The sequence below is a fragment of the Bos taurus genome, chromosome 24 (assembly GCF_002263795.3).
Source record: "Bos taurus isolate L1 Dominette 01449 registration number 42190680 breed Hereford chromosome 24, ARS-UCD2.0, whole genome shotgun sequence".
Taxonomy (NCBI): domain Eukaryota; kingdom Metazoa; phylum Chordata; class Mammalia; order Artiodactyla; family Bovidae; genus Bos; species Bos taurus.
This window is the reverse complement of record NC_037351.1, coordinates 109,217-120,819: the sequence shown is the minus strand read 5'-3', so window position 1 is coordinate 120,819 and position 11,603 is coordinate 109,217. Positions and strand designations below refer to the sequence as shown.

The 11,603-nt window shown below is 37.3% G+C and overlaps 1 protein-coding gene across 1 annotated transcript; it reads right to left on the bottom strand.

Annotated features, from left to right (window-relative positions):
* Positions 1 to 8,252: 8,252 nt before the first annotated feature.
* On the bottom strand, positions 8,253 to 9,185 carry OR9M1 (olfactory receptor family 9 subfamily M member 1). The gene has a single exon (NM_001390632.1). It carries the CDS (start codon positions 9,183 to 9,185, stop codon positions 8,253 to 8,255), a length of 933 nt encoding a protein of 310 aa, NP_001377561.1.
* Between the last annotated feature and the right edge of the window lie 2,418 nt (positions 9,186 to 11,603).

The following is an 11,603-nucleotide window of genomic DNA, read 5'->3' as shown; positions in this document are numbered from 1 at the left end:
GCACAGAGTCGGACACGTCTGAAGCGACTTAGCAGCAGCTTCTTATTATTAGTCTAAAACTTAAGGAAGGAAATTTTCCAAGTTGATTTTTCTGTTTTAACTCTGAAGTAGGCAAATCACTCAATTTTTGTTGCTACTGTTGCTACAATTTGTTTTTGTTTTGTTTTGCTTTGATGTGTTGTTTGGTCAGGCTATAAAAAAGAGTATGACTTCAGGAAAGTGGTATGTTTTCAATTTAAAGAATTGGAGAGTTTTCCATTTTAAGGAAATTAATTCAAGGTATGGAGAATATGCACTTCCCAGGTGGCACTAGTGGTAAAGAACCCACCTGCCAGTGCCAGAGAAGTGAAAGACTTGGGTTCAATCGCAGGATCTGGAAGATACCCTAGAGGAGGGCAAGGCACCCCTCTCCAGTATTCTTGCCTGGAGAATCCCATTGGCAGAGGAGCCTGACAGGCCACAGTCCATTGGGTCACAAAGAGTTGGACACGACTGAGTGACTTGGCATGCATGCATGGAGAATATACCAGGTATACTGGATACCAAGATTTCCAGTACTTGACTCAGTCTCATTACTGTATATATGAAAGCATGTATAATTCTCCTGCTGCTAGGAAGGAGGGCAGAGAATAAAATTGCTCAATTTTCATTTGTTTTTTTTCCTCAGGAAAATGTCCGAATGGTAGATCCTACTCATATAGAAACTGCACTGTAGTCCTTGAGAGACGTTGGGGAAGTCTTTACTTGCCTTTCTTAATATGGATAAAGGAATTATCTTTTTAGGGTTGTAGCCAAATGAGAGTGATAACATATGATATCTCTGTGCATTCATACCTCTACATATACATCTTCACTTATATCTGCATATATACACTACATGTGCAATTTGATATCTTTATTTTTTAAATTAACCATATTTTTAAAAATGCAAAACCATAATTTTAAATAACATGATACTTTTCTACCCAAGATATGATGCCCCATAGTTTTTTTTAAAAAGTTCTATTCTTTTACTGTTAACTTTCCCTATAGTTAGAATTCTAAACAGTGTTACATTGTAGCTTTGGAGATAATTTTTTCTCAATTTTATCAAAATGTAATTAAATTATTTATTCTAATAACTAACAAAGAATAAGTCCACCTGCAATGTGGGAGACCTGAGTTCAATTCCTGGGTTGGGACGATCGGCTACCCACTCCTGTATTCTTGCCTGGAGAATTCCATGTAAAGAGGAGCCTGGCAGGCTACAGCCCATGGGGTCACAAAGAGTTGGACATGATGCAGAGACCCACTTTCACTGTCAAGAAAAAAAAATCTCATTAAAAAATCATATAGCTTTTATGGTTTTCAAGGCTAAGACTTGGGAAATATGTTACCAGTGGCTTTCCAGAAAAATGTATATCAGAGTTACATCTTTCTCAGTCCTTATTGACACTGACCACTACTATTGTAATTAATTAAATCCCTTTGTTAATTTGATAGGTAAAAATGATGATGATCTTCAGCATATATCGAAATTCTCTTTTGTATATTCTGCACAATTCCAAATGTAACTGTCCTTATGAGCCACTAATTTCAAAAAGATGGGTCATACTCCCCAACAAGGGAATTGTACAAATCTTCACCTACTGCACATTTATGTGACTGATGACAAAACATTAGCTTGGATTATATAAGATCATAAAAGCTGTTACTCTACTTTGGCAGACTTACGACATTTCCCAAAGAAAGAGTCAATCTCCACAGGCTCTAGGTTAGATCACTGATTATGTTTCAAGGCCCAACAAAATATCTAATTGAATTCATCAGCTCAATTTATTTTGATAAATTAAAGTTTGGAATTACATTGATTTCTGCTCATACTTGAATTTTAATCTTTTAGTCAGTGGGATCCACTGGGACATTGAACATTTTGAATTATTTGATGATTGCGTTTTAAAGAGTGTTCAATAAAAACAAAAAGCAAAAAAAAAAAAAAAAAAAAAAAAAAGACAGTGTGACAGTGTTTGATGCCTATAATTTTCTGAAGTTAATATAAACATGTTTTCTCCCTTATTCTTTTTTTTTTTTTTCAGAAGAAACACAAAATTTGTCATTTGGTTTCCTAGACCTAACATATAGTAGAAAGCACTCCTGTGGGAGAGTCCATTGTCACTGAATCATCAGAAGCTCCTGAACTCAGAGTCTTTCTCTTCCTGCTCTTCCTCCTCAAATATGCTGTCACAGCTTTGGCCTGAGCATCACTGCACCAATTTAAGGCTATACCAGTTTATTCCACCATCCTAATATAGCCTGTTAATTGTTTGATAAATTGCTTTGAGCAGGTTAAATAAAATTAGATAGTAAATATATAATACAATTTTACATATAATAACATACCATTTTGTGAGCCACAATATAATAATATATTTCCCTGAGACATTCTTAACGTGTAGAAAAACATATGACATCACTTAATTTTGTGTTTAAACAATTTCTCAGTAGAACTGTAATTACACAGGCAAATATTCCCACTGGGAATGGGGTATCAGTGTGTGTTCCTGGGATCTGATGTGAAATCAGAAAACTAGTCTCAAAAGCCTCAGAGAAATATAAAAGGTCTTGAATTATCCTAGGGAACAGCAGTCTTCCTGAGGGAAGCACAAATTTCTTCTATGAACACAGAAGGCCATTCAAATCAGATTATAAAAATATTGCAGTAGGTAAAATTTTCTCTTTTAAGTATCAAAATCAACTTTTCCTGTGAAAAATGAACCACTGCTGACACAGTATAGAGAGAAGGTGAATGAAAAAGATAGTGATCTGGTAAGTATTCTTACCTTAATCCCAGGGTATTAGAACTTGATGGGATTTTAAGTTATTTTAAGTTCATAGTCACTTATTCTACACGTAGAAATTGATATTTTGAGAATAAATATTCCCAGAGTAAGACAAATTTTAAATGATCAAGATATGTCTAACAAAAACAATAGCCGCAAAAAAGCCCAAACATTTGACACATGATATTAAAACAATTCTCACTATATTGGACTCTGATTAAGAATCTAAATGTTAACACTGTTCTAATCACCTATTATTTCTTTTTAAAGTATGTACATATCCATTAAGGCTGACTCAATCAATATTATATTATCCATCTTCTCTTAATATTGCATTAATATTAATATTATTAATATTGCATTGATGCCATTAATTATCAACACCCAAGTAACAGTACTGGAAGAAGCACAAGCTGGAATCAAGATTGTTGAGAGAAATATCAATAACCTCAGATATGCAGATGACATTACCCTTATGGCAGAAAGTGAAGAGGAACTCAAAAGCCTCTTGATGAAAGTGAAAGTGGAGAGTGAAAAAGTTGGCTTAAAGCTCAACATTCAGAAAACAAAGATCATGGCATCTGGTCCCATCACTTCATGGCAAATAGATGGGGAAACAGTGGAAACAGTGTCAGACTTTATTTTTGGGGGCTCCAAAATCACTGCAGATGGTGACTGCAGCCATGAAATTAGAAGAGGCTTACTCCTTGGAAGGAAAGTTATGACCAACCTAGATAGCATACTCAAAAGCAGAGACATTACTTTGCCAACCAAGGTCCATCTAGTCAAGGCTATGGTTTTTCCAGTGGTCATGTATGGATGTGAGAGTTGGACTGTGAAGAAAGCTGAGCACCGAAGAATTCATGCTTTGGAACTGTGGTGTTGGAGAAGACTCTTGAGAGTCCCTTGGACTGCAAGGAGATCCAACCAGTCCATTCTGAAGGAGATCAGCCCTGGGATTTCTTTGGAAGGAATGATGCTAAAGCTGAAGCTCCAGTACTTTGTCCACCTCATGCAAAGAGTTGACTCATTGGAAAAGAGTCTGATGCTGGGAGGGATTGGGGGCAGGAGGAGAAAGGGACAACAGAGGATGAGATGGCTGGATGGCATCACCGAGTTGATGGACATGAGTCTGAGTGAACTCCGGGAGTTGGTGATAGACAGGGAGGCCTGGCGTGCTGCAATTCATGGGGTCGCAAAGAGTTGCACACGACTGAATGACTGAACTGACTGAACTGATATAGTGATTATGTTATCTATGAAAGTATCAAATAAACTGGATAATATTCTAAACAAAATTTTAACAGTGGTTATCACAATTGTGTAGTGCTAAATTATTGTATGCTAGTTAATCCCTGAAATATTTTCCAAAAGCTTAATTAACTGTGTATTCTGTTCTGCCTGTTATCAATTAGCAATTAATCCAGTTGTGAAAACGACACAATTTAAAGTTCTCAGAAGCATTCGTTTTATCTTAGGTTGTGGCCATGAACGGAACATGGAGGCACTCTTTATAATTTTAGGAGGAGAGAGCAATTGCTGATACAGATTTTTATTTAAGTTAGGTCCTGATCACTTATGTTCAATATGCCTTTGGTGCTGATGATTTTATAATCAAGATATCATTTGAAGGAAACAACATATTAAAAAACTTGGAACTTTCAGCAGATTATTTAAATTAGAATTCTAATACGAATTGGAATTTTAGACAAATGTATTTTATTGTTTCTTCAATATTTTCTCTCATGATTTCAAATTATTTGTAGTTCATAGAATATAGCACATATCAGGAACTCTCAATCACTGTTAAAGCTCTTCACACCCAATGAAATTTATTAAGAACATGTGGAAGTATTTATATCTGCAAACATTAGGCTTCTCAGGTGGTGCTGAGCCAGAAATTTCCAGACAGTGTTAGACTTTGAAAACTCAATTCCTGTTTTTTTTTTTTTAATTTCAATTTTTTTCTTCTCAAGTAAGCATCTCACTCCCTTTTCCAATTTCCAGGCATTCAGAGGAATGCCTCCCTGGTCTGGTAACATAAAACATTCAAACCCAGGACAATACAATCATGAACTACTGTTTAATCTATCAAGGAGAAAAGCTCCAGGTAGACAATTAGCTCCTAAACATTTATATCTAGCCCCTAAATAATGGCCTGGGGTCTTAAGAAAGTGTCAAGGAACAGTGTCACAATGTTTGGAAAAACTGAGAAAATTGGGGATCCAAGAAAGCCATAAAAATGACAAACTGGATGTTGTGAAGTTTAAGCTAATTGGTCAAAAATGATGCATATTAAAGTTGCAAGTCAACCAAAAATGTACAGATCAATACTAATAAATATATAAAGCTGTTGTAATCCCCACTTTTGGGGGGCTCTTCTCCCCCTGTCAGTGTCTATGCTAAGGGCTTTGCATCTCTATCTTTTAAAATAAACTTTGCCTGTGTGAATGTTTGCTGGTTTGTGGAGTTCATTCCTCGGCTCCACGAATAGAACCTGCTTTCCTGTTTCAGCACCAGTGATAAGTAATCAGCCTGCCAGTGCAGGAGATGCAAGAGGTGTGAGTTCAATCCCTGGGTTGGGAAGGTTCCCTGGAATGCTGAATGGCACCCCACCCCAGTATTCTTGCCTAGAAAATTCCATGGACAGAAGAGCCTATGGCTCATGGGGTTGCAAAGACTTGGACATTTCTGATCATTATAATAATTAAGCCCATTCATATCATGTAAAATTAGCTTCACTGACCATTTTTAAAATATATATTTAATGAAACAAATCCCTTTTCTATATCTTTTCAAAGTTTTGATTTAATAGTGTTTACAGAGGATATGCAGAGTACATCATGAGAAACACTGGGATGGAAGAGGCACAAGCTGGAATCAAGAGTGCTGGGAGAAATATCAATAACCTCAGATATGCAGATGACACCACCCTTATGGCAGAAAGTGAAGAGGAACTAAAGAGTCTCTTGATGAAAGTGAAAGAGAGTGAAAAAGTTGGCTTAAAACTCAACATTCAGAAAACTAAGATCATGTCATCGGGTCCCATCACTTCATGGCAAATAGATGGAAAACCAGTGGAAACAGTGGCTGACTTTATTTGGGGGGGCTCCAAAATCACTGCAGATGATGACTGCAGCCATGAAGTTAAAAGATACTTGTTCTTTGGAAGAAAAGCTATGACCAACCTAGACAGCATATTAAAAAGCAGAGTACTAATGCATATATATGGAATTTAGAAAGATGGTAACAATAACCTGGTGTACGAGACAGCAAAAGAGACACTGATGTATAGCACAGTCTTATGGACTCTGTGGGAGAGAGAGAGGGTGGGAAGATTTGGGAGAGTGACATTGAAACATGTAGAATATCATGTAAGAAACGAGTTGCCAGTCCAGGTTCGATGCGTGATACTTGATGCTTGGGGCTGGTGCACTGGGACGACACAGAGGGATGGTGTGGGGAGGGAGGAGGGAGGAGGGTTCAGGATGGGGAACACATGTATGCCTGTGGTGGATTCATTTTGATATTTGGCAAAACTAATATAATTATGTAAAGTTTAAAAATAAAATAAAATAAAAAAAAATAAAAATAAAAAGCAGAGAAATTACTTTGCCAGCAAAGCTATGGTTTTTCCAATAGTCAGGTATGGATGTGAGAGTTGGACAGTAAAGAAAACTGAGCTCCGAAGATTCGATGCTTTTGAACTGTAGTGTTGGAGAAGACTCTTGAGAGTCCCTTGGACTGCAAGGAGACCCAACCAGTCAATCCTAAAGGAAATCAGTCCTGAATATTCTTTGAAAGGACTGATGCTAAAGCTGAAACTTCAATACTTTGGACACCTGACGTGAAGAACTGACTCATTGGAAAAGACCCCGATGCTGGGAAAGATTAAAGGCAGGAGGAGATGGGGACAACAGAGGATGAGATGGTTGGATGGCATCACCTACATGATGGTCATGAGTTTGAGCAAGCTTGTGGAGTTGGTGATGGACAGGGAGGCCTGGCGTGCTGCAGTCCATGGGGTCGCAAAGAGTCGGACAGGACTGAGCGACTGAACTGAAGTGAAATTCAATACAGGGGTATAACTACAGATACAAATGACATTATTATAGAATTTAGTGAGGTTTAGAATATGAGTTACCATCATAATTGAAATGGATGGCAGGGGAAAAAATGTCATGTAGGACTTAATATTTGAGGGAGGCTTCTTTCTTTTATTTTCTTTCTTTCTTTTCTTTTCTTTCTTTCTCTCTCTCTCTTTTTTTTTTTGAAAAAGCCTTTTCAGTGTGAGTACAATTTGGACAGTTAAGCTTCAATCTGCATGTGGTTGCTATTGTTTAGTCACAAGTCTTCTCTGACTCTTCTGTGGCCTCATAAGCTGTAGCCATGCTCTTCTGTCCATGCAATTTCACAGGTAAGAATACTGGAATAGGTTGCCACTTCCCCCTCCAAGGGATCTTTCTGACTCGGAGATCAAACCTGTGTCTCCTGCCATTTGGCAAGCGGGTTCTTTATCACTGAGTCTCAGAGAAGCCTCTACCATCTACACATACTGCCATGGAAATCAAATTAATTAACAAAGAATCTCAATGAATTTCATTTATAAAATTTCACAAAAGAGTGCTGCAATATATATCAAAAGCTTAACCAATATTGAGTAAAACAGTAACAACAAAATGAGAAACAAATAAAAAAAAGAGAGAAACAAATAGTAAGAATATGAAATATAGAATATTATACGAAGGGTAAATATACTCCTGAGGAAAAAATATAAAAGTTCAAATTTATTTCATTTAGCCTATTTCCTATTGGTAGATATTTAGATTATTTTCCCTGATGCTGGGAAAGATTGTAGAGGGGAGGAGAAGGGGATGACAGAGAATGAGATGGTTGGATGGCGTCACTGATTCGGTGACATGAGTTTGAGTAAGCTCTGGGAGTTGGTGATGGACAGGGAAGCCTGGTGTGCTGCTGTCCATGGGGTTGCAAAGAGTAGTACACAACTAAACAAATGAACTGAACTGAACTGATTATAAGCTCTGATGCAATGAATACTTTGAAAGTGGTAAACTTTTGCAGGTTCAATTGCTAGACTTACTGGTTTAAATGATACTTGCATATTTAATTTTCAAATTCCAGGTGAATTATATAGTTCATTCAAACAATAGTAAATTATCTTCCATAAAGAAGACTAATTTAAACTTCCACCAACAATGAATGAGTGTGAAAAAAAAATCAACCTTAAAATGATACAGAGTTAGACATATGTAACAGGGCCTGGCTCTAATATTAGCCTCTGGCCCAATTTTGTGGTTGAGGCTTCATTGCCTGTAGAATTAGGGAACACCCATAGTAAACTGACTTTTCCATTAGTTAAAACTAAAGTTCAAGAAACAAGGTAGAAGTTATCAGCCTCAGTTTCATTCTTTCTTAAGAAAGAAATTTCCTGCTAATCATTTTCCTAAAAGCATTTTTCACATCTTTGTTCCTCAGACTGTAAATCAGGGGGTTCAGCATAGGTATAATCAATGTATAGAACACAGAGGTCACTTTATCAATATCCAGTGAATGGCCAGCACTGGGACGCAAATAAATGAAGATCAGGGTACCATGGTAGATAGAGACCACAATCAGATGGGACGCACAAGTGGAGAATCCTTTTCTTCTTCCTTCGGCAGAACCTGTTTTAAGAATGGCTGCTATGATGAGGATATAAGAAAGGAGAACTGTTAGAAGGCAGAGGGCTTCCACTAAACTAGCAAAGACCACCAGTACAATGTCATGGATGTAGGCGTCAGTGCAGGACAGAGAGAAGAGAGGGGAGATGTCACAAAAGAAATGGTTAATTTCATTGGAGCAGAAAGACAGGTGAAAGGTATTAGTGGTGTGAATCACTGAGCTCATGGTGCCCCCTAAAAACGCTCCAATTGCAAGCTGGCAGCAAATCCTCTTGGACATAATAACGGTGTAAAGCAGGGGGTTGCAGATGGCTATATACCGGTCATAAGCCATGACAGTCAAGAGAAAAGACTCTGTGTCCACCAAAAAGCAGAAGAAATATAACTGTGCAGCACAGCCGTTGTAAGAAATGGTCTTCTTATCAGAAACTAAGTCCACAAGTAACTTGGGGGCAATGACTGAAGAGTAGCAGGCGTCTACGAAAGACAAGATGCGGAGAAAAAAGTACATAGGGGTGTGCAAAGGGGGACTGGCTGTGATTAATAAAATCATCCCAAGGTTGCCCATCAGGGTAACAGAGTAGATGGACAAAAACACAGCAAAAAGAACACTCTGCAGTTCTGGGTGGTCACTGAATCCCAAGAGAAAGAACTGTGACTTCACAGTGCTGTTCTCCACCTCCATTCTCTGCAGGGTTCCTGGAGGTTGGGATTTCAGCAGGGTACCGATGGGGATGTTGATAATAACCTGAAGATTATCTACAAAGAAAAACAATTAAAGTAGTTAGAATAGTAATTCTAAATCCACTTGGGTACCCTCATAACACTTAGGCATAAATAAAATTTAGTATAAGCATAGCTTTTCAACTGAAATACTTTTTAAAAAATTAGTTAATTGCTTTTTTTTTTTAATGTTTGGCAGAGACATGTAGCTTGCAGGACCTTAGTTCCCTATGAGCAATGGAAGCCACGTACTTTATACTGAAAGAACAAAGTCTTAACCACTGGATGGCCAGGGAATTCCTTGAGATAGTTTATTTAATTGAATTGATTGTTTATACTTCTATTTCTTAAAGATATATATATATATATATATATATATATATATATATATATATCAGTTCAGTTCAGTCGCTCAGTCGTGCTTTATATATATATACATATATATATATATATATATATATATATATATATATATATATATATATAATTTATTAAATGAGACACCATCAAACCAGCCGGTGAACCCTGAATTTCTTAATTTCATCAACTCTCTCATCTGTCACCAACATCAAGTGATTGAGGTTAGTTACATTGATACATAGCAAACTGAGTAACTAGCCTCTCTTTCCCTTTGTGGTAGGTTTATTTACACAACAAATAGATACATTTCTATTTCAGTTGAAGCCTTATACATGTAGAGGAGTAGAAGTTCTTTATTTCTCACCTTGAGCTGAGAATTTGCCTCTGAGGACTAAAGAAACTAGTTAAAGTTTCTTGAAATCCACTGATGAAATAGAAGGAGGTAAGATTCAGAATTAGTTATGTAAGTAACTAAATCCTAACTCTGCCACTTAGCAGTTATAAAGTCTTTGACAGGCCAAGCAATCACAGAATTTTAGCTTCATCACCTATAAAATGAAAAGGACAGTGCCTTCCTCATCAAATCGTATTACATTTCCTTCTAGTCCCAATATCTTCACCATCTTGTTCATTCACTGTTCTTTTTTTTTTTTTTAATTTAAATGTATTTATTTTTGAAGGCTAATTACTTTACAATATTGTATTGGTTCTGCCACACATCAACATGAATCCACCACAGGTGTACACGTGTTCCCCATCCTGAACCCCCCTCCCAGCTCCCTCCCCGTACCATCCCTCTGGGTCATCCCAGTGCACCAGCCCCAAGCATCCTGTATCAAACCTGGACTGGCAATCCATTTCTTATATGATATTATACATGTTTCAATGCCATTCCCCCAAATCATCCCACCCTCTCCTTCTCCCACAGAGTCCAAAAGACTGTTCAATACATCTGTGTCTCTTTTGCTGTCTCGCATACAAGATTATCGTTACCATCTTTCTAAATTCCATATATTAGTATACCGTATTGGTGTTTTTCTTTCTGGTTTACTTTGTACAATGGCTCCAGTTTCATCCACCTCATTAGAACTGATTCAAAGGTATTCTTTTTAATGGCTGAGTAATACTCCATTGTGTATATGTACCACAGATTTCTTTTCCATTCATCTGCTGATGGACATCTAGGTTGCTTTCATGTCCTGGCTATTATAAACAGTGCTGCGATGAACATTAGGGTACATGTGTCTCTTTCCCTTCTGGTTTCCTCAGTGTGTATGCTCAGCAGTGGGATTGCTGGGTCATAAGGCAGTTCTATTTCCAGTTTTTTAAGGAATATCTACACTGTTCTCCATAGTGGCTGTACTAGTTTGCATTCCCACCAACAGTGTAAGAGGGTTCCCTTTTCTCCACACCCTCTCCAGCATTTATTGCTTGTAGACTTTTGGATTGCAGCCATTCTGCCTGGTGTGAAATGGTACCTCATTGTGGTTTTGATTTGCATTTCTCTGATAATGAGTGATGTTGAGCATCTTTTCATGTGTTTGTTAGTCATCTGTATGTCTTCTTTGGAGAAATGTCTGTTTAGTTCTTTGGCCCATTTTTTGATTGGGTCGTTTATTTTTCTGGAATTGAGCTGCAGAAATTGCTTGTATATTTTTGAGAATAGTTGCTTGTCAGTTGCTTCATTTGCTATTATTTTCTCCCGTTCTGAAGGCTGTCTTTTCACCTTGCGTATAGTTTCCTTTGTTGTGCAGAAGCTTCTAAAGTTGACAACATAGTAATTCTGCGGAATTCCATATATCTACTTTATGTTATCTGAAATCCAAGCTATGAAATACAAGTAGAGAAATCCAAATGCTTGCATATTTATTAAATTCATCTAGGCAATACAATAATAATATTCAGGAATCTTGGATGGCCCCTTTGATTAAAATGATAAAAGATGTTATAAATGCTCACCTACCCACCTCTCTGTGTTATCTCTGCACTTCCTTGTCATTGCTTTAGTCCACAGCTCTGT

Excerpts from the sequence above, each read along its gene's own strand:
- OR9M1 (NM_001390632.1), bottom strand. The coding sequence starts at position 9,185 with ATGGAGGTGGAGAACAGCACTGTGAAGTCACAGTTCTTTCTCTTGGGA.